Source organism: Crinia signifera, chromosome 4 (assembly GCF_055691185.1).
Source record: "Crinia signifera chromosome 4, ASM5569118v1, whole genome shotgun sequence".
Lineage (NCBI taxonomy): Eukaryota > Metazoa > Chordata > Amphibia > Anura > Myobatrachidae > Crinia > Crinia signifera.
Window position 1 is genome coordinate 87584061 of NC_139220.1, and position 23407 is coordinate 87607467.

Below are 23407 nucleotides of genomic sequence, written 5' to 3' on the forward strand. Positions count from 1 at the left end.
CAATGCTGCCTGATTGGGTGTTTCCAGGGAATAAGCAGCAAATATTTCATACTAAATGTGTCACATGACCAGCCACATTGCACTGTAACATGTTACATGTAAGACTAAAATACAGGTTGCCTACTAGTTAATACCATTCAAAAACATATGCGTAAGATTTCAGTTAAATGGAAAAAAAAATCTTACGTTCAAACAGCACAAACCATTGCCAAAACAACATGCTCAGAAATAAATATATATATTTTTTTATTGAAATAATTATTTCAACCAGGAAACCAAATGACATGGACACTATCATTTATAATAACATTGATAAAAGGACAAAACATTGATAACTTATCCAAAAAAAAAGGCACACAGTTTTATTAATGGAAATTTCCCCCTCCTCGTTCTACCAGTCCAATAGATTTTTTTTCTTGTACGATTAACACTGTCACAAAGGCTATCAGTAAGGACCACCTACGTACGGGATCATGGAAATTATTCCTGTTATGTCTTAGCAGCAGCATAATCAACAGAAACACATTTTTAAAATCTCAAAGCCCAGAGGACTCTGCCGTCATGGCATGGGACAACAGTAAGAATGTGGCTTTGCCCTCTACTGGGCTAATTAAGGAGGAATGCTGTTATACAGACTTTCCAACTGTTCCTCGTGAAATTTAATCTTCTCTTCCAGGTCTTTCAACTCAATCAAGAATGATGTCTTCAGCCTAACAAAGTGCTTGTAATCCTCCAGTTGGGCCTCGCTTAGGTATTTGGCCAGTATCCCAATGACCACTTGTTCTCTGCGGTCCAGGTTGTCTTTTAAATCTTTTGCATCCTCTCTCTGCCTGGACAGGAGGCTGTGACGTTCCTTCAGGGATTGCTGAAAAGTAATAAGTACAACGCAGGGTTAATGAAATCCACAGTGACAAAAGTAGCAGTATAGTGTCCATTTCCTATAACATAACTTAAACAGACACCAGAGATGCTAATTTATGGGATACGGTCATTGGGTCACCAGCATGATGGTCGACAAGCATTAGGTCGACACCATTAGGTCCACATGAATCAAGGTCGACATGCAGGACAGTCGACATTGATTAGGTCGACGGGGTCACTAGGTCGACATATTTTATTTTTACTGTTTTTTTAGCCGACAGGCGGTATTTCATGCCCTACCATCCACTAGGGCATGGTGGGAGAATAAAATAGTATGCCGAGAGCAGCGGGGCACCGTGCCCGAAGCATGGTGAGTGCAGTGAGCCATGCGAGGAGACGCGGTGGTAAATTTTAGTGTTTATGTTGACTGTGTTGACATTCCGGTAAAAAAAAAATTAAAGTTGGCTTTTTCAATGTCGACCGTACCCATGTCGACCTAATGACCCTGTTTACCTTCCTGCATGTGGACCTTAACTCGTGTCAACCTAATGTTTGTCGACCATACAGCTGGTGACCTAAGGATCCATACCCCTAATTTATATAGCCCACTGCAAACGTCACCGTTTAATAATTTTTTTTATATAAACATACCTACTAGAAACACTCCCACATTTCTAGGCGTTAGATAAGGCCAGAAGTAGGCAACAATATTGTAAGCTTGTGAGCAGGGCCCTCCTACCTTGTCTGTAACTACCCAATTTGTTTCATCATTGTTTCCAATTGTAAAGCACAATAGAATTTGCTGCACGACATAAGAAACTGTTAATAAATAAAACAAATAAATGAGCCAGCTGCATCCCAGAATGCACTCACAGATTATGGGGGAGATTCTGTAAAGCACAAATGCGGTAAAATCTCAGTTTTCGGGGTTTTTACTGCATTTCTATATGCTATATGGCGCCTCCGCACTGCCAGCGCTGCGGAGGGAATCGCTAGCAAAAGATGGCAATTCCCTGCAGAAACCTATGGGCTTCTTACCGCAGCGCTGTTTGAGGGATCCGTCACGGATCTCTCCCAGCATGCCCTGCGGCCGGCACGTCACTCTGCGCATGCGCAGATGGACTCCCGGGTCACATACCCGGAAGTCCAGCACCGGCACCGCATCACAAGGGACAGCTCTCATCGCAAGAGCTGTCCCTTGCGTTAATAACAGCATATGTTACAGCATATGCCGTTATTAATAATGCGGTAGCCGGCGATAATGGGCGCGGATGTTACAACATCCCGCTATAGATGTCCTAACAGCAAAACCATGGCAGGGCATGCTGGAGTGTGTAGTTCCACAGCAGCCAGGAGAGGCTGTACTGATTCGCTAGTATAAATGCAAAAAATATTGCATGTTTATCTAGGAAAAAACATGTGTTACTAGTGGTGCAAATACCTGTATGCACCCTTTAAGTGAATTTATTCAGAACAGTAAATTAGGCCCTAGGTTCCTAGATACATGTTAACCCGTTGAACATGCATCATATATTGGGAGGTATTCAATAGCTTGCCATTAGAGTTTTCAACTCCCCTTCACTCGCCGTTTCCACCTCGCTGGTTGTTTTCTGTGAGGTGGAAATGGTGAGTATGGCCATTAAAACTGTGGGGCTCGCCACAAAATACAGCTGACTCACTGTTAAAGGGGATCGATGGGTTGGATGGCGAGGATGGCTTTTCCTCGCTGAAAATGAGCCATCCTCACCATAAAGACCCCCCCCTTCCTCGCCGCCACATTGAATACACCCCATTGTCATGCACATCTGCATCTGTGCTGCTGTTTCAACTGCTGTCCAGGCCTGCTATCAACTACCCGTAGCCTGTAAAACAGACCTTATGGAGTTACATTTTGAACACAAGTAAGCTCTCCAGGATTGTACATGCAAGTCCATAGTGCTTCTGCACAGCAGTGCACTCTTTATCAGCAAGCAGTGCTTTGAATAGAAGAGAGTTATTTGGAAAGTTCAAACCGCTGGAGTTTCTACATACTAGAGAGAAAGTTGCATGTATCTGTGGAAGAGAACTATACATGACTGACTGACTGCCTGCTCAGGTAGAGTTAAACATATATTAATGTATATATATTAATATATTTTATATTAATGAAAACCGTTTGGAGATTTTCACCTGTTTACCATCACTGGCCTCGACCTGGAGTGAGGCACTCACCTCTTGAAGGCAAGCCGCCTGTCTAATACCCACCCAGGGTCTTCCAGCGGACACTCAACCGTTATTTCTTATCCAAGTTGGGAGGATCGCTACCCCCTACTACAATCGGAAGAAAAACCACATTTGAGTACCGCCGCAGCCAGCTTTCTTGACATATCCACTTGCTCCTTATTTCAACGGTTACCCACTGGACTGTGGACTCAAACTAAGGTGATATCACTCTAACAGTGGACGCAGCTATTTTCAATTATTCCTACCCTTTCCCCTCCCCTTCTTTTATATTGTGTACTTTGTACCTCGTATTTTTATATGTTTACTACAGCATGCTATTTTGTATAATTAAAAATTACAATTTTAATTCCTCAGTCTGTCATCAATGAGCGCAGTCTACCACCTTTTTTCTGTATATTTTCCATAGGGATTGACACCCCCTTTTTTTGACAGCCGCTAGCAGAAGCCACTCATACAGGCGCCCCTACAGTTACCTAGGTAACTGACCCCCCATTTTTTCTATCTCCTCTTAAACTCTACAGCACAGCAACCATGAATGGGTGCTTAACGCTTAAGGACAGTAACCCACTTTTGTAGAAGTTCTTCATGCTAGGCAATGTTGGCAGAACGAGATATGTTAAGTAACATGGCAACTGTGGCGTTGAGAAACATTTAGAAATGTGGCATGTGCGGTGTGTTGATAATTTGCAGTCATATTAGATGCTGTTTATATGTGCTTTATGTGATTAGTAGAGGTTTTTGTACAATGGTGCTCCCCCCAATGGTGGCTGTTGTGTATATTGCTGGCCAGTGGCCACTGTATTAAAAATGGGCAGAGTGGCTGTTGTATCTTGTTTTTATAAAAATGCTGCATGCTGGGAAAAAGTGCATGTGCCCTGTGTTATGGAAAGGTGCCATATAGACACTCCAATACAAGGACTGGAGGTGGGTTCAGTATGATTTCTCGACAAATGTCAGACAGTCAAACACAGTCAAAATACCGACATTCATTATGCCAACATGTTCAACCAATGACCTAGTCAAAATACCGTCATTTAACATGCCGACACGTGTTTTTGTGGGATTATTCGTGTCCATGTCAACATGGAAACTTTCTAAGTGTACCGCGTCCCCTCACATGGCTCACTGCATTCCCCATACTTCGGGCACAGGGACTCGCTAGGTTTGGCACACTATTGTATCCCCCCTCCAGGTCCTGTTTTGGGGCTAAATATCTTGAAAACTCATGTCAACACTTTGGCATGTTAAATGTCGGTATTTTGACTGTTGGTCAATTGAACATGTCGGCATAATGTATGTCAATATTTTGATAACTTGAATGACTGTCGGTAAATTGACCCTTGATGGCAAATGAAGCAATTAAAACAATAATATGTAAGTACTGTGGAATCTTTCTTCAAAAGTAATTACAAATGTAAATATCTTGTAAAAACCAAGGAGAAGCGCTGCTGTGGGTGGAGAAGTGCTGCTGTGGGTACCCTCTGTTTTAAATTAAAACTAAAAGAAAAGAAAAAATGGTTGGAATTTACATGAAATATTTTTCAAATAATTGCCCCTGTTTTCCCACAAAGAATTTCTGTTCTTCTGCCAAACCATTGAGCCAATCCAGGCAGCGAGTCAATATATTCTATAAGTCTGGCAAGAAACGAAAGGGTAATGCCTCATTACAGATGTATGTTTATGCTAACTAATTACATCAGATCACAAGAGTGGAATTCAGAGTCCTGTTGTGAAACACTGCCCACTTGTGTATAACTTTGGAATTGCAACCGTGAATAACCATGAATAAAAATCCAGGAGAAATCCTCCCACAAACATAGCTGGGGAAGGGAGGGAAGTGCATGGGTGAGACTATAATAATCACATATAATTATATTTAAGATTAAAAAAAAATTTATACATCCCACCCTGGATGTGCAGGAGTAGATGTATCAAGTCTTCTAAAGAATGGGAAAGTAGACAAGGAGAAAGGTTGACCATAACAATCAATCCACTATCATTTTATACAATGTACTTGATCAGTGCAAACTACTGTACATTTTATTTGGTTACTATAGGTAACTTTTTTAATTCTCCACTCTTTATAAGGTTTGATACGTCTCCCCCTGTACATCCAGAGGCGCTCCCAACTGCCTGCCCCAGTCATTAACAAATATCGCTTAAGCTAGGTAAACACTATGTGATATTTGCAGACGATCTGCATGGTATCATTAACGATATTTTAGTGCATATAGGGCGTTATTCTGGTTCACTCTAAGAGGCAAATTCCTTCTCAAATGGACAAAACCATGCGCACTGCAGGGGGGCAGATGTAACATTTGCAGAGAGAATTAGATTTGGGTAGGGTTTTTCTTCAAAGTGAGATCTACTGTATATTGCAGTGTAAAAATAAAGCAGTCAGTAGTTTCCCTGCACAGAAACAAAATAACTCACCCAAATCTAATTCTCTCTGCACATGTTACATCTCCCCCACCTGCAGTGCACATGGTTTTGTCCATTTGAGAAGGAATTTGCCTCTAAAAGTGAACCAGAATAAGGCCCAAAGTGTAGTGTGCATCCATTATATCATTAATGATGCACGTTCCAGTGGTTCATTAATGATCCCATGGTTGTCTGCACATGCAGTCCGATCTGACTACATTGTCAATGACTGTATGGTCAGCAGGGCAGGGGAGGGGGGTGATATCAATAAACAATATTGTTGTGTCAGTGTTTTAATGCTAGATCGTTTTTCCTCTTTAAAGCATGTGGGCCACTAGAAATTGTCAGGCCCGGGACTGATTTGTAGTTCGTCCCCCCACTTACCGCTCAGCTCTGCTGGTCACTTGGGGAAGAGCAGAGTGAAATAAAGCGAAGCACAGGGTCCCCCATTTCCCCTTCCGCTGTGCTGCCCCAGCTGAATCCCACTGCTAACAGAGAGCAGACGTCTCCTCCACCTTTGGACGATGACACTGACATGCAAGCCAATAAGAGTTTGTGGCTCGGCAGCTGATACACAAGCTAGGGTGACCAACTCATCTCTTTAATCCAGGACACATATTAATTACACAGGTTCTGTGGCTGGCTTTCACCTGGATTTAAACTGCCACACCTCAAGACTCCATTTCACCTGGTTTTAAACTGCCACAGAACCTGTGTAATTAATATGTGTCCCAGATTAAAGGGATGAGTTGGTCACTCTAACGCAAGCTCTGATTGGCTGCATTTTAAATGGCCGCCAGTGTCCAGAGGTGACGGAGAAGCTTGCTCTCCAGGAGCAGTGAGCTTCAGCAGGGGCAGCTCAGCGGATGCAGTTTGGCGTGCAGTGGGAGGTGCGGAATTACTGGCCTGGGCCCCTCCCCCTCTGTCAGTGTGTCCGGGCCTGCGACAGCTGTGCCCACAACACCACCTTGATGGTCGTCTCTGTGGGCCAGATGAACATCGCTTGAAAAAAGATGTTCATCTAGACTCTTTGGGGTTTATTTAGACATATGGGAATTCTATTGAAATGGATGACACGAAGGACAACCAGTCAGATTCTATCTAGTATCTTCTAGAAGGTGCTAAATAAAGAAGTACTAGAATCTGATTGGTTGCACATAGCAACATCTCATCTGAAACAGAACTCCCATCTTAGTAAATAAAACCTTCTGTGTAGTCATGGGGGAAATTTACTAAGATGTGAAACATACTTCACAGGTCATGTTGCTATGGGCAAGCAATCAGAAGCTACTTCTTATTTCTTTTTCACCCTCTAAAAGATAGTAGACAGGATCTGATTGGTTGCCGATAGCAACATGACCTGTGAAGTGTATTTCACATCTTAGTAAATTTCCCCCATTGTCTACACAGCTAAACCTAAAAGCTTTCCAGGAGCGAAAAATAAATATGTGCACCTCCCAAATACCATCAGACGTATTTTTGATCAAACCTGAAAACTGTGGATTTATCATCCCAGGAGACATCAGTGTGGGAGTAATTTGTTAAACTTCATTACAGACAATTATGTTATTAAATGTGTTGGCCCAAAACTCTCTTCGGAATGGCAACTGTGTTTAGATAACTATGCTCCTCTCATAAATCTGAATTCATCAATTTTATTCATTAAAAATAGACACATAAGATGGAAGTCTTTTACTATCAGGACTGTTTGTCTCTGTCATCATTCGTATAACAAGCTTATCTCTAACTAAGTAGCTCTGTTATAGATAAGGAAAAGAGGGCAAATTTGGAATGGCCTGGAAGAGTTGTGATAGGAACCATGGAATGCAGGTTGGGTGATAACAATCCAAGAGAAGACTGAATCAATGGTGAGACATGGAGTGTAGACAGAGGTAACCTGAACTCTGGTAGATCCAAAACTGAAGACAACTCTAATCAGAAACATCAAACTGCTTGGACATTGTCTTATAGGCTTTACCTTTAACATGCTTGTCTATAATTTTATTTCTGATTCCTCTGTCAACTCTCTTGCTTTCTATAGTCCATGTTTAGTGTGGTGCACATGATTATACCAAACAGTGGGGCAGATGTATGATGGTGCGTTATGGGGAAGAAGGGGTATCAGCGCATGTTATGTGCACTGACACCACTTCTCCCCCATGTATGAAGCATCCAGTGTGTGTTAAATGACAGGGGGGCTATGTGCACCTGTCCGTATCAATGCTGCTATCTAAATGATAGCAGGCCAAATGTATAAATGGTGCTGCTAACTATTTCGCTAGCAGCATGCTGGCGTAACCCTATCTCAGCAGCAGGGACAGCGCTGTCCCTGCAGTTGGCTCTGGGCTGCGCTGGAGATATCGCGTGAGTAGTGAGATGCCGTGCACGCCCAGTTCAGCTGGCCGGGGGAAAGGAGATAGCGCGTCAGTGAAGCCATTTAGTTTTAAAGGTCACTAAAATCTATACCAAAAAAATTTGACCAGTCCATTTTAGAATATCTTTTATTTTCAGCACTTCAGGAATTAAGCATTGTTTAAATGAGGGAACCAGCCAGATAGATAATATATATATATATATATATATATATATATATATATATATACACAGGTTGAGTATCCCGTATCCAAAATGCTCGGGACCAGGAGAATTTTGGATAACGGATTATTCCGTATTTCGGAATACTTTAATATTTCAATGATGGATTTTGAAGTATCTTGCATTTATGCTGTATAGACACATCAAACACATGAAATACAAACAAATATATTTTATTTGTTCAAAAATCAAGGTTTCAAAACAGGAAACTAAATTTGTGTACTATCTCAGATATTGAATTTGAATGCCAAGCAATCATTTTCTTGCACATATATAGTGCCAGTTACATAGCATGTCCTCAGTAGTGCTGTTACAAATGTCCCCAGTGAGTTTTTAGCAAAAAAATTTTTTTTCCCACTTTCTGGAATGTATGGTTTTTGGAATAATTCGGATAACGGATATTTAGATACGGGATACTCAACATATATATATATATATATATATATATATATATATATATATATATATATATATATATATATATATATATATATATATATATATATATATATATATATATATATATATATATATATATATATATATATATATATAGTGAGTCTCAGAACGGCACTCAGAAAAATAAGCAAAAGCAGCGGTGCAAGGTCCATACAATTTAAGATACAGCACTTACCCAACCTCATAAGGAAAGGACCAGACCAGCACTCAGTTCGTGAGAAAAAGTGTGTATTCAGGTAAATTACAACATAGTCATAGACAGACAGCAGGGCTGACCTGACAGCCGTTTCAACCGGAACCCTGTCCGGTTTTCATCAGGGGTGACAGGGTTCCGGTTGAAACGGCTGTCGGGTCAGCCCTGCTGTCTGTCTATGACTATGTTGTAATTTACCTGAATACACACTTTTTCTCACGAACTGAGTGCTGGTCTGGTCCTTTCCTTATGAGGTTGGGTAAGTGCTATATATATATATATATATATATATATATATATCCAAGCTTATTTTATGTAGAAATGGTGCCCAGGTTAATTATATCAAATCAGAGCCAGTAGGTAGTTTCACCAATCAGTAGGTCCTCTTCCAAGATCACTGGGACCTGTTCGTGCAATTGGAAAATGGCCGGACACAAGAGCCAATAGCCGTGATTTATCGTCACAATCTCATTTTCCAACATATCAGGTTATGTGACACACACTGTGATCTTGAGGGTATACGGATTGCTGACAGAGAAAGTCTAGGTTTACAGTCAAAAGGTCAACATTGACAAATATTTTGATAGGTTGATATGGAAAAGATTGACGTGAAAATATGTCGACATGACGTTTTGTGGACTTTTACAAATTTTTTAACTTTAATATCCACGTGGATTCCGATTGGAAAACTTATCTCAACCTATTACTTGGGTTGGTTTTTTGTCAATGTCGTTCGTTTGCTGTTGACCTAGATGTTGTCTGTGAGCTGTACCACACCCATACTGAGCCAGCTGAAGGATATTACAGTGTGGGTGACCAACATGAGGCTTTATGTTTTGCTCTATGTTGATACTCTATGACACACAGGCAGTACTTCTAAGTGTAAACTTTTTGTAAAAGAACATTTTGTAAATAAAATAAACTTACCATTTCATCTGCATCTGTATTATCATTGATTTTACTCAAAGCATTTTCAACCCGAGCCAACCTCATGGACAGGCAGAAGAGAAGGCTCACCACTTTCTCCAGATCTCCAATAAACATCATATAGCGCTCATATTCATTGGGCTTGCAGAGTTCTTGCACTATGGCTTCCAGCTTTGTCCCGTGAGTTGTGTTTGCAGCAATCTCGGAAAGTAGCAGCTGCCTGTCAATACAAAGCTCCTCCACTAGTGAATTTATGTTGGAAATAAGTTCCATCTGTGAAAAGGTTAAGAAAATAAGTAAAACACACATAGTATGGTATCGAGCTTCCAGATCTGAACACGATATACAGCAAGCGATACACAGCAAGCCAGGAAGATAATAAAGGACCTCAGCCATCCCAACAATGGACTCTTCTCCCTATTGCGATCAGGGAAACGCTACCGCTCATTGAAGGCAAACACAGAGCGAATGAGAAGGAGCTTCTTCCCGCAGGCCATTAGAGCCCTCAACCAGACCCCGCAGGCCATTAGAGCCCTCAACCAGACCTCCTAGTACCAGGACTTTCCTTGCTTCTTTCTAGACATACCCCACACAATCTCTCTATCTACACTCTTCCTCAGCCGATCTACTTATTCTAACGTAAAGTAGGACAGTTGTATAAGCATTTCACTACATATTGTACAATGTATGACTTGTATGTGACAAATAAAAATTTGATTTGATTTTGATTTGATTTGAAACATCATTAATGGTCACTACCTATGAATGGTGGCATAGGTTTAAATAATTATTTGGCTGATGGTGTCTGTGTAAAAGTGTAGCCCGCCACGGACACATTTCTCTAGTGTATTGTACTTATGTCAGCACTTAATGATTCCCAGAATCACAGGCCATACCATGAATTACCTTTTTTAAAGTGTTGTCATCCAGACATTCTCTTTCTAGCCTCTGGCTATGTCTCTTCTCAAGCAGTAACATGCTTTTTGACTGTAACTTTGACATATCCTCAGGATGAGCCCTTATCCTATTGAAAACAAATCATATTTAAATTAGAACAAATGGTACAAATCAGCGCATGTGTGACTACTACACCCAGTCAGAGCAGGGAGCAGTATGGTTACAATGCAGCAAGTGTGTGACCGCTATACAGTCAGGGGACAGTATGGTTTCCGATCAGCGCATGTGTGACCACTACACACTGTCAGGGCAAGGAGCAGTATGGTTCCGATCAGCGTATGTGTGACAACTATACATAGGCAGGGGACAGTATGGTTTCCGATCAGCGCATGTGTGACCACTACACCCACTCAGAGCAGGGAGCAGTATGGTTACAATGCAGCAAGTGTGTGACCGCTATACAGTCAGGGGACAGTATGGTTTCCGATCAGCGCATGTGTGACCACTACACACTGTCAGGGCAAGGAGCAGTATGGTTCCGATCAGCGTATGTGTGACAACTATACATAGGCAGGGGACAGTATGGTTTCCGATCAGCGCATGTGTGACCACTACACCCACTCAGAGCAGGGAGCAGTATGGTTACAATGCAGCAAGTGTGTGACCGCTATACAGTCAGGGGACAGTATGGTTTCCGATCAGCGCATGTGTGACCACTACACACTGTCAGGGCAAGGAGCAGTATGGTTCCGATCAGCGTATGTGTGACAACTATACATAGGCAGGGGACAGTATGGTTTCCGATCAGCGCATGTGTGACTGCTACACACTTTCAGGGCAGAGAGAAGTATGGTTCCGATCAGCGCATGTGTGACAACTATACATAGGCAGGGGACAGTATGGTTCCGATCAGCGCATGTGTGACCACTACACACTGTCAGGGCAAAGAGCAGTATGGTTCCGATCAGCGCATGTGTGACTGCTACACACTGTCAGGGCAGGGAGCAGTATGGTTCCGATCAGCGCATGTGTGACAACTACACACAGTCAGGACAGGGAGCAGTATGGTTCTGATCAGCGCATGTGTAACCGCCAGTGGCGTAGCTACAGGGGTCGCAGCGGTCGCACCTGCGACCGGGCCCCTGAGCCAGGGGGGCCGATGGCAGCAGGTCCCCCCGGCCCGCTTAGCCAGTCACAGGTTGCCCTCCTGCGCTGGCCGCGGCTTCCAGAACACGGCCGCGGCTACAGGAAAATGGCCGCGGCCATTTTCCTGTAGCCGCGGCAGTGTTCTGGAAGCCGTGGCCAGCGCAGGAGGCTGCCTGGCCGCAGCCAGTGACTGGCAAAGCGGCCAGGGAGAGCAGGAGGCTGTCTGACCCCACCGGATCCCCCCCCCCCCCCCTCGCCCAGCAGCAGCAGCAGATGGAGAGGCAGCATTGCAGCAACAATCGTGAGTTGCTGGCGGGAAATTCTGGCACTGTGGGGGCATATGATTATTTGGCACTGTGGGGGCATTTCTGGCACTGGGGGCATATGTTTGTTTGGCACTGTGGGGGCATTTCTGGCACTGTGGGGGCATATGTTTATTTGGCACTGTGGGGGCATTTCTGGCGCTGTGGGGGCATATGTGTATTTGGCACTGTGGGGGAATATCTGGCACTGTTGGGGCATATGTTTATTTGGCACTGTGGGGGCATTTCTGGCACTGTGGGGGCATATGTGTATTTGGCACTGTGGGGGCATATTATGTGTCTACATTAAAATATAAACAGACCAAGATTTTAATTTTGTTGTATGTAGGGGGGCCCCAAGCTGACCTTTCGCACCAGGGCCCATGAACCTTTAGCTACGCCCCTGGTAACCGCTATACATAGGCAGGGGACAGTATGGTTCCGATCAGCGCATGTGTGACCTCTACGCACTGTCATGGCAGGGAGCAGTATGGTTCTGATCAGCGCATGTGTGACTGCTATACATAGGCAGTGGGAAGTATGGTTCTGATCAGCGCATGTGTGACCGCTATACATAGGCAGTGGGAAGTATGGTTCCGCGTGCATGCCCGAGGGTAGTAACTACGCAATATCAATGTTCTTTTTGCAGGTAATGGAACTCTGTATCTAGACTACTGTATGTAAGGTACTAGGTAGGGCATATTAAAAAGGCACCTACAAGGAATAACTGCTAATTAAACAATATTGAAATTAACTGTATATCAGTAAAAATTGTGATTTTTTTTTTATATATCAAATTTCACTGACAAAACTGTCATAAAATCTCACAATAGATCCTGATATTGTGAAATTGTATTCCCAAATGTGCCAACCTAAATGCTCAATTACCTACCTAATTTTACCTTGATCTGTATGTATGGCACCATTGAGCTTGTAATCGCACACAAATGAACCAAATAAGTTAATATAATGCAGTGCACTAGGTACCACTAATAGTTATCATTACTTAGTAGTTCACAAATTAGCTTGAATACTTAATTACTAGCATAATTAAAACAAAATAAATAACAAAAACCCTGGTAATAATTGACAAAAACAACTGTTTTTAAAACAGATAATTCGGATGGAGATGTGGCTGAATTGCGTGCGACCAGGTACAGCCCCAATATGAGGGCATATTGTTCAGATTAGAACTTTGGATAGCCTTTCTCATCTCCATGATGGCCAGGGCTGCCGAGAGAAGAATGGGGTGGCTGATTTATGGCAAACACACACACACACACACTTGGCACTGTAAAGCCTGATTTTGTAAACTGTGCCTGATCTCCTCCCTGGGGCTCTCCATTGCCTCCTCACTCAGGGACCAGCATGGAACTCCGCACCGGGAGGACATGAGGCATCGGAGGGGTCCCTCACATGGATAGGCCACCATCATTGCGTATATGGATGCCCGGATGAGGGAGGTTTGAACCTTGTAATGCTTTTTACAGTAATCATAAGACAGTAATTAGTAGGTACAACGTTAGAATGATGGTATTTCCCATCTACTGGCACTGCTGAAATAGAAAATATAGGGTGGCATATCTAGCCCTACTTTAAATTATTACACCCACTTAAGCCTGTAACATCAGGTTTTTAATATGGACGCAGAATTCCTGTAACAGGTTGAGTATACCTTATCCAAAATGCTCGGAACCGGAAGAATTTTGGATAACGGATTATTCCATGTAGTAGTAGTAGTACGTTTATTTATAAGGCGCCGCAAAGTGTCCGCAGCGCCGTACATAGCAAACAAAAAACAAATGACAAGGTAACGTACAGGGTGTGTTAAAAAATACAGTATAAATAGGGGTATAGCTGGTAGAAATAAAATCAGCATCAGTTCAGAAGTAGGTGTCAAAATTGTCGAGGAGACTGAAGATGAAGTAGAGGAAGGGAAGAACAGGACAGGAGGACAGGTGAGGTAAAGAGGTAGGGTGAGTACGTGAGGCAGAAAGACCCTACTCATAAGAGTTAACATACTAAAAATAGGTGGGTGGACGAACGAAAAACAACAGGATAAGTGGGAACGGAGGGGAACGGAGGCAGGATAGGAGGATCAAAAGAGGTTAGGAGGAGGAGGGATAGGCTAGTCGAAAAAAGTGGGTTTTGAGGGAGCGCTTGAAGGAGGTAAGGGAATCAGAAAGCCTGATGGGTGGCGGGAGGTTGTCCAGTGCAGGGGGGCAGCGCGAGAGAAGTCTTGGACACGGGAGTGGGAGGAGGTGATTAGGTGAGAGGTCAGTCGGCGGTCAGCGATGGAGCGAAGAGGACGGGAGGGAGTGTGGATAGAGATCAGTGAAGAGAGGTAAGGAGCGGTGGAGGAGGAGAGAGCCTTGTAGGTGGTGGTGAGGAGTTTAAAGAGAACTCGGAAAGGAATGGGGAGCCAGTGAAGAGATAGACAGAGGGGGAGGCGGAGGTAGAGCGGCGGGAGAGGAAGATGAGCCTAGCGGCAGCGTTAAGAATGGTTTGGAGAGGTGCGAGGCGGGTGAGAGGTAGCCCAGAGAGAAGGATGTTGCATTAGTCAAGGCGGGAGATGACAAGAGAGTGAATGAGAATTTTGGTCGCGTCAGTGGAGAGGAATGGTCTGATGCGTGAGATGTTGCGTAGGTGAAAGCGGCAAGACTGAGAGAGCACGAATGTGGGGGGTGAAAGAGAGGGAGGAGTCAATGATGACACCGAGGCAGCGCGTTTGGTCGGTGGAGGTGATCTCGGTTTCACCAATGCTGATGGAGATAGTGGGAGAAGAGGGGATGTTCGGGGGATGGAAGATTAGAAGTTCAGATTTAGCCATGTTTAGTTTCAGGAAGCGTTGGGTCATCCAGGCTGAGATGGCCGTGAGGCATTCGGAGACCTTGGACAGGAGTGATGGGGATAGGTCGGGGGAGGAGAGATAGATTAGGGTATCATCAGCATAAAGGTGGTAATGAAAACCATAGGAGCTGATGAGGGTGCCCAGAGAGGTGGTGTAGAGGGAGAAGAGGAGAGGGCCAAGGACTGACCCTTGGGGAACACCGACTGGCTGCGGGGTAGTAGGAGAGGAGGAGCTCGGAGTGGAGACGGAGAAGGAGCGATCGGAGAGGTATGAGGTGAACCAGGAGAAGACCGTGCCAGTGATGCCAAAGGAGCGGAGGGTGTTGAGCAGGAGAGGGTGGTCAACAGTGTTAAAGGCAGCCGACAGATCAAGCTGGATGAGGATAGAGAAGAGGCCTTTGGATTTAGCCGATAGTAAATCGTTAGTGACTTTGGTCAGGGCAGTTTCAGTGGAATGTAAAGGGCGGAACCCGGATTGGAGGGGGTCTAGAATGGAGTTAGCAGTAAGATGGCTTAGGAGACGATTATAGGTCAGACGTTCAAGGAGCTTGGAGGCAAAAGGGAGGAGGGAGATGGGCCTGTAGTTGGATGGAGAGTTGGGGTCCAGATTTGTTTTTTTGAGAATTGGGGAGACAAGAGCGTGTTTGAAGGAGGAAGGGAAGATCCCAGAGGATAGGGAAAGATTAAAGAGGTGAGCCAGGTGAGAGCAGACTGACGGACTGAGACGAAGGATAATATTGGAGGGGATAGGATCGAGCGGGCAGGTGGAGGGAGAAGTGGATTGAAGGATAGAGTGGAGTTCAGCAGCAGTGGTGGGGTAAAATGAGGACAGGGGTTGGAAGGAGGGGAGTGGAGTTGTAGGAGGGGAGGAGGGAGAGGGTGAGGTCATGGCAGCAGTGATGGCAGTCCTGAGAGAGGAGATTTTGGTTGAAAAGTAGGTAGCAAAATCAGCAGCTACGATGGAGGACGGAAGAGCTGGAGGAGGGGGGGATAGCAAGGAGTTGAAGGTGGCGAAGAGCCTGCGGGGATTGGATGATTGGGAAAGGATGAGGGACTTAAAGTAGGATTCCTTGGCCAGAGCAAGGGCAGAGCTGAAGGAGGAAAGAATGAATTTGAAATGGAGATAATCCGCAAGGGAGCGTGATTTCTTCCAGAAGCGCTCAGCAGTGCGAGAGCACTTTTTAAGAAATCGGGTGATAGGCGAGTGCCACGGTTGGGGGTTGGAGCATCGAAGGGGGATAGAGGAGGGAGGGCAGGCATAGTCCAATGCCGAAGATAGGGTGTCATTATAGAGGGAGGCGGCGAGGTTCGGGCAGGACATGAGGGCGATTGGGGCGAGAAGAGGACACAGCGTGTTTGAGAAGGCAGCAAGATCAAGTATGTTGACTTTATGCCGTGAGACAATGCGCTTGGGAGGGGGGTGGGAGAGGGGGAAGCAGTGAGGGAGTAGGAGATGAGGTGATGGTCAGAAAGAGGAAAAGCCGAGATAGTGTAGTCAGTAAGGGAACAAGAGCGAGAGAAGACGAGATCGAGGGAGTGTCCTTGGATGTGGGTGGGAGAGGTAGTCCACTGATATAGGCCAAGAGAGGAGCAGAGAGAGAGGAGTTTGGAGGTGCCAGGATCAGCGGGGTTATCCAAGGGGATGTTAAAGTCACCAAGAATGACAGATGGCTGGTCAGGGGAGAGGAAGTGTGGAAGCCAGGCGGCAAAGTTGTCAAGAAATTGGGAGATAGGGCTAGGGGGGCGGTAGATTGCAGCGACATGGAGGTGGTAGGGGTAGTATAGACGGATAGAGTGAGACTCAAAGGAGGAGAAAAGGAGAGAGGGTTCAGGGTGAATGACACTGTAGGTGCATGAGGCTGAGAGGAGAAAACCCACGTCGCCACCTTGGCGACCGTCAGACCTGGGAGTGTGAGAGAATGAGAGGCCACCGTGGGAGAGAGCAGCTGGAGAGACAGAATCAGAGGTGGAGAGCCAGGTCTCGGTGATAGCAAGGAGGTGGAATGCTCTAGAGATGAATAGGTCATGGATGGCAGGGAGTTTGTTGCAGATGGATCTGGCATTTCATAGTGCACAGGAAAGAGGGGGGGTCGGGTTGTGTATTTATGTGGATAAGGTTTTTGGGATTGCAGAAGCGAGGGGGGGGTCGTTGGGAGGGTGGGGGTGCGGGGGCGAGTGGTCAGGATAGGTATGGGATGGGAGGGGGGAGGAGCGGTTGGAGAAAATGAAGTTGAGAGATTAACAGCCATGAGTTCCAGAGGTGAGAGGGTAGGTTAGTGAAAGCAGACAGAGGGATTTGGGGGGACAGACAGCGTCTGTAGTAGATTTGCGAGGATGTGGTAGAAAACAGAGTGAGAGAGAAGGTAACAGGCTAGGAACTGCTTCAGTTTCCAACTCACAAGTCACTTAAGTAATCAAGCTTCACTTTAGTCTGCAAGCCTCCCTCTCAATATTCCATATTGCTGAATATATTTATATTTCAATTATGTATCTTGAGGTATCTTGCATTTATGTTGTACAAACACATGAAATACACACAAATATATTTTATTTGTGCATTAAACAGTTTGTGTGCTATGGGCCTTATTCTAGTTCACTCTTTCTGACAAAATCCTTCTTAGATGGACAAAACCATGTGCACTGCAGTGGGCAGCTGTAAAATGTGCTGAGAGAATTAGATTTGGGTGAGTTACCATATATACTCGAGTATAAGCCTACTTTTTCAAAACATTTTTTATGCTGAAAAAGCCCCCCTCGGCTTATACTCGAGTGAGGGTCCCACTTGTGTCAATACGTTTTCCCAGTTTTTTTGTTGTAAAATTAGGTGCCTTGGCTTATATACGGGTCGACTTATACTCAAGTATATATGGTATTTTGTTTCTGTGCAGGGTAAATACTGGCTTCTTTATTTTTACACTGCAATATAGAGCTCACTTTGAAGTAAAACCCCACCCAAATCTCTGCACAAGTTACATCTGCCCCCCCTGCAGTGCACTTGGTTTTGTCCATCTAAGAAGGATTTTGTCAGAAAGAGTGAACTAGAATAAGGCCATATATCAGGTACTGAATTTAAAAGCCAAGCAATCATTTTCTTGCACATATTTAGTGCCAGTTACATATCATGTCCCCAGTAGTGCAGTTACAGATGTCCCCAGTAGTACCAGTTATGTATCATGTCCCCAGTAGTGCCAGTTACATCTCATGTCCCCAGTAGTGCAGTTACAGATGTCCCCAGCAATGGTTTTAGCAAAAAAAAATTGGGATAACGGATATTCGGATAATACCCCTTTTCCACTAGCCTAAATATCCCGGGTTTTTGCACGGGAGCGTGCCAAACCCAGGATTTTAGGCAGGTGGAAACGCTCCCTGTTGAAATAACCCAGGTTGTGAGACCCGGCATTTCTACCCAGGTAGCAACCAGGGTTGAACACGGGTTCAACCTGGGTCACTGTGTAGTGTAAACGGGTAACCGGGGTCGATGCGACCCAGGTCTCGTTCACTACAGTGCAAAAGCCGGCGCTGGGAGATGCTCTGATCTCCCAGTGCCTCCCTGACCCCACCTCCCGATGACGTCACCCACCCGGAATTATGCCGGGTGGGGACTCTAGTGTGAATGGGTTCATAAGCTGGGTCACACCCAGGTTGTAGCTGGGTACAAAATCCCGGGTGCGACCCGGCTTGTAGATGGAAAAGGGGTATAAGGGATACTCCACCTGTAATAACTTTAGCTTTATCATGTACAGTAGGTGGTACAGTATTCCATAGGATACACTCCACAATCTACAAATGACTAAAACCAATTCTAAAATATTCTCTGTAAGAGACACAGAGAAGAAAGGAATAATATCAGGGGAAACCTTTCATATTTGTTCTACCCTTATTCCAAGCATAATTTTATACATGGAATATCTGTCTGTTTTCATGCCATTGACTAAAAAATAGGGTTTGTATAAATAAAACAATTCGCAAAGATGTATTTGTTAATCTACTCACTTGTCTTTAGTTAGTGCTCTGTTTCTGCACCTCTTCATTGTTGGAATGTGCACAGGGAAGAGGCTTCTCATAAGACTGATGGCGGACTCCCTAACAGGAAGAGGTTTCAGAACATCAGCCAGAGACTTGTCATTGGAAGTGATCTCTCTAACTAGCTCCATGTGTCTTTCCTCTGCGGATGATTTCAGTAAGCTCAGGTCTTCCCTGGCTGGGTCACCTTGTTTCTCCACGCAGGCCTCCAGTTCCTGTCCGGAATCTACATCGGTCCCATTGTGCTTACCAGAGCTGACTATTTGTGTGCCATTCAGCTCATCACCCGGGATATGGCCGAACTGTTCATGCCAAGGAATACTCGTTAACTCAACTTCTGAAGATACTTGTTGCTCACTTGTTGCACCAAAATCTCCATTTTCTCCTGTAGGAACATGGGGCTTGCTGACTGCTGAAGCTTCAGAAAGGTCGTCTGTCTCAGCTCTTGTGTCATTATCACATCCTGGAAGATCTGTCCCATTGGCATTCAAGCTTAAAGAAACAATAACAAATCAATATAGAGGCAAGTTAGAAATGATACAATCAAGTACGAGTCGACAAACCATCAGTATAACATAGGACAATAACAATACTAAAGACAACATAGTATAATGTAAACTTACTATACATAGACTGTGTAAACTATGCAAGCTTGTAGTATCAGAGCAGCTTGAAATGACGCCCCATACACACTAGCGACTATTAAAACATATCGCTCAGAAAGCCCTTCCGATCGATGTCCTTTAAAGTTTTGCGTATACTCAATATCGCTAACGATACGCTCCTGCTCATTGTTGATGACCCCCCCAATGGCTGTACATGTATATATAGCCAATGATCTGCATGTTCTGATTATCCCGGTGACGTCACTGAATGTTATCGTTTACCAATATAATTCAGTTTATATTCTCAATTTGCTCACCAGATATTGTTTACTATATCGGCCATGGCGTGGGTCATCTAGTGTGTAAGGCAGTGTTCCCTCTAAGCTGTGCGCACGTGCGCGCGCACACACCTTGACGAGCATGCGCACAGACATTACAACTGAGCGCACAAAGCAGCAGTGGTCCCTTTTTGCAGTTGTGGACTCAATTAATGTGTGTTTCCCCCATTAACTACATTGTGTACTGTATTTTGAATGTTTAAATGTTTAATATAATTTTGAAGTAAAGTTAACACAAATGCTGAATGTCATTTTCCAGTTATATATAAGTGACGTACAAAACTGTAAATTTCATTCCAAAGTTGCACAGCCAAAATCTTTAGCCGCACACAGCCTTCGTAAAATTAGAGGGAACATTGGTGTAAGGGGATTAAGAATTTTCAATCTAACAAAATTTATTTTACAAAATTATGCAAAATTAAGAAGTACAATTACAGAATAATTAAGAAGTACAGTTGCAGTATACAATAAATAAATTGTAAGTGACAGTGAGATACATGTACAGATTTTTACAGTATGTATATTTCTGTTTTACTTGATGTATCTTTATCTTAATGTAACTTAATTCATTAAATATTATTCCTATAAGCTATTAAACATAAAGGAGAAAAAGGGGAAGGGTGTATTAGGATGGGGAGAAGACAGGACAAGATTTTAAAAACCTTTACATTTTTTAGGGTCTAAATATATTATTTATATTATAAATAATTAAAATAAAGGCTGAAGATATTTTCGTCTGGGGTTCTTGATAATTATCTGATTGAAAACCATGCGGTTGATTCAAAAAGTTTATAAATGTATTTTTGTCGATGTATTTTTCCCACTTTTTAACACATTTCTGTATTCCTTCTAAGCTTGTGCTAATACTGCAAATTTTTTACAGCCTGCTAGGAACAAACAAGTTGGCCACAGCCATTACAGCTAACTATCTCTGACAGAAGCATATCAGTTTGTGAGTTTACATAGAATGATATAGGTCACAGGAAACAAATGTCACTAGTTCTTCACCAATATAAATTACGGTTCTCATTTTCATTTATAAATATTTTCAAATACATTAAATTGAAACTATTCCAAGGCCACCTTATGTTTTACACAACTAATGGGACAAATTCAGGACATTTTCTAAGCAAAAATGCCCCTACATGCGTAGGGACCATTGCGATAGCGATGTGCCGCCCCGCGAGTCACTATCGCACTGTGATTAATATCCAGCATGCGTTAGAGCGCTGGGTGAATAATCTATTTGCCGTGGCTGCTCAGAAACAGCGGCTGCACATGCGAATATCTAATTACACGCAGTCGCGAAAAATCTGTCCCCCGTGCAAACGCACAGGGGACCAATTAAACCAGAGTCACCCCCTCTGTAAGTATTCTATACACACATACACACACACAGCAAATATACACATACCTTCCAACATTTGGAGGGCAGAAACTGGTACACAATTGAAAAGGGGGTGTGGTCATTGAGAAAGAGGGAGTGGCCAAAGCTTATAGCAGTCTACGTAAATGGTCTATGCAGTCAAGCTCCTATTGGGTCACCAGAGCCTGTCTGCCACCACTACCTGAGAACAGCAGGGCAATGCTTCCTCTTCCTCTACGTTGCAGACGCTGGCAGGCTGCGGTGGGGGTGCCATCCCGGCTCACCCCCTGCCGCTGCACTCCCTTCCTACTGTATGTCCCGCTTCCAGGCACCCGGCGCAGCTCAGACAGGTACTTCCGGCTGTCAGTGCGAACTGCAAACAGGTAGTCTGCAGAGCACTATACAGTCACGCGGTAAATTATCACATTAAATAATAGCGCAGCTTCTTTAAAGAAGGAGCACTGCCTGGAACCAGGCTGGAAGACGGAAAATCGGTACATCGGTACACTTTGTTTTTTTGCCGGTACAGACCATTAGAAAACGGTACTGTACCGGCAAAAACAGTACAGTTGGAGGGTATGATATACATAGTGTCATTGCTTCAATTGTTACCTTGGTGTATGCACAACCAGGACTTGCTGTTCTAGATGAGAGTGCCCAGGAAACGTATGATGAGATTTTAGAGCCTCCTCAGCATTAGATAAAAAGTTTCTGATATTCTCCTGCTCCATTCTAGAAGCATCTTCCATGCTGATGGGCTGTGAGAAAACCTCATCAGCTGTTTGCAAAGTGTGTGGTTGCTCATCAGCACTAGAGTGAAGCTGGGATGGACAAGAGGAGCCGGAATAATCTGAGTGTGAGGAAGGACTTGCTCCCTGGGACCTGGAATGTCTCTCTTGCTCAAATTTTGCACCATCTAATCTAGGAGGAATCAGAAAATCCTCTTTACTTGTTTTTCTGGGATCCTTTCTGGACTCATTGTCAGCGTTTGTCTTCAGCTTGTCTTGATGGACCACAGCTGTGGCGCTTGTAGTTTCTAGCCGTGGTACTAGTGCAGGTCCTGTAATGTAGTATAGCTGATCTGTGCTTTGACTCAGCACGGACAGCCTTACTTTGTCTGAAGTGCCTATCTCTTCCATAGACTTTCCTCTCCCTCTGGCATTACATCCTTTGTCAGCCTCAATTGTAGCACTATCCACTGTGATAGGGGATCTGCAGGAGAAAAACAGGTTTTTATTCCTTTACACAAATTAAATTTTTATACAAACTAATGTGCAGGTTCCATCTATAATACAATACACAGTTGTTCTTCAAGGGAAATGTACAGTTAAAGATGAGCCAAGACTTAACATAAAGGGGCAGATTTATTAAGCTTGGAGAAGAGATAAACTGGAGATAAAGCAGAGAAAAGGTAAAAGGAGATAAAGCACCAGCCAATCAACTCCCAACTGTCTTTTTCAAACACAGTTGGCTGGTGCTTTATCTCCTTTTACCTTTTCTCCGCTTTATCTCCAGTTTATCTCTTCTCCAAGCTTAATAAATCTGCCCCTAAGCCTGGAGAAGAGATAAACTGAAGATAAATTGGAGATAAGGTAAAAGGAGATAAAGCAACAGCCAATGAACAGGGTGTTTGAAAATGACAGTTGGGCGTTGATTGGCTGGTGCTTTATCCTTTTCTCCACTTTGTCTCGTTTATCTCTTCTCCAGGCTTAATCCATCTGCCCCAGTGTACTTAAGTGATCTACAGTCTAGCATACGGATATATATATATATATATATATATATATATATATATATATATATATATATATATATATATATATATATATATATATATATATATATATATATATATATATATATAGACTTTTTGTATGCCGGGCACAGCTTCCCTTCAATCGTTGCTTGGTCGGGTGCCGGTGTCAAAGGGGTATGTAGACTTCTTGGGGTGGACACAGCACTCCAGACACGTAGATCTTCAAACGTATAAAGTTTTATTCAAGATGGCAACGTTTCAATGCGAGTGCATTATCGTCAGGCTCGATATATATATATATATGTGGGTGTGTGTACACCCACATATATACACACATATATGCATGCATATATTCATACAAACACACCAGATACTATATATATTTATCTATTTTCATAGTGTATAGTGTATACACTACTATTTCCTCCCAAACATTATTTTATAT

The 23407-nt window shown here is 43.7% G+C and overlaps 1 protein-coding gene across 2 annotated transcripts in view; it reads right to left on the reverse strand.

Annotated features, from left to right (window-relative positions):
• Positions 1-222: 222 nt before the first annotated feature.
• The window catches only part of SHROOM1 (shroom family member 1), an 81300-nt gene continuing 58115 nt past the window's right edge, over positions 223-23407 (reverse strand). For both annotated transcript variants that reach the window (XM_083181946.1, XM_083181947.1), the window contains 5 exons: positions 21819-22418; positions 18868-19389; positions 10586-10703; positions 9680-9952; positions 223-865 (listed from right to left, as the gene is read on the reverse strand). In XM_083181946.1, coding sequence (XP_083038072.1) covers positions 611-865; positions 9680-9952; positions 10586-10703; positions 18868-19389; positions 21819-22418 — 1768 coding nt within the window. In that variant the 3' untranslated portion in view covers positions 223-610. The remainder of the gene's footprint in view (positions 866-9679; positions 9953-10585; positions 10704-18867; positions 19390-21818; positions 22419-23407) is intronic.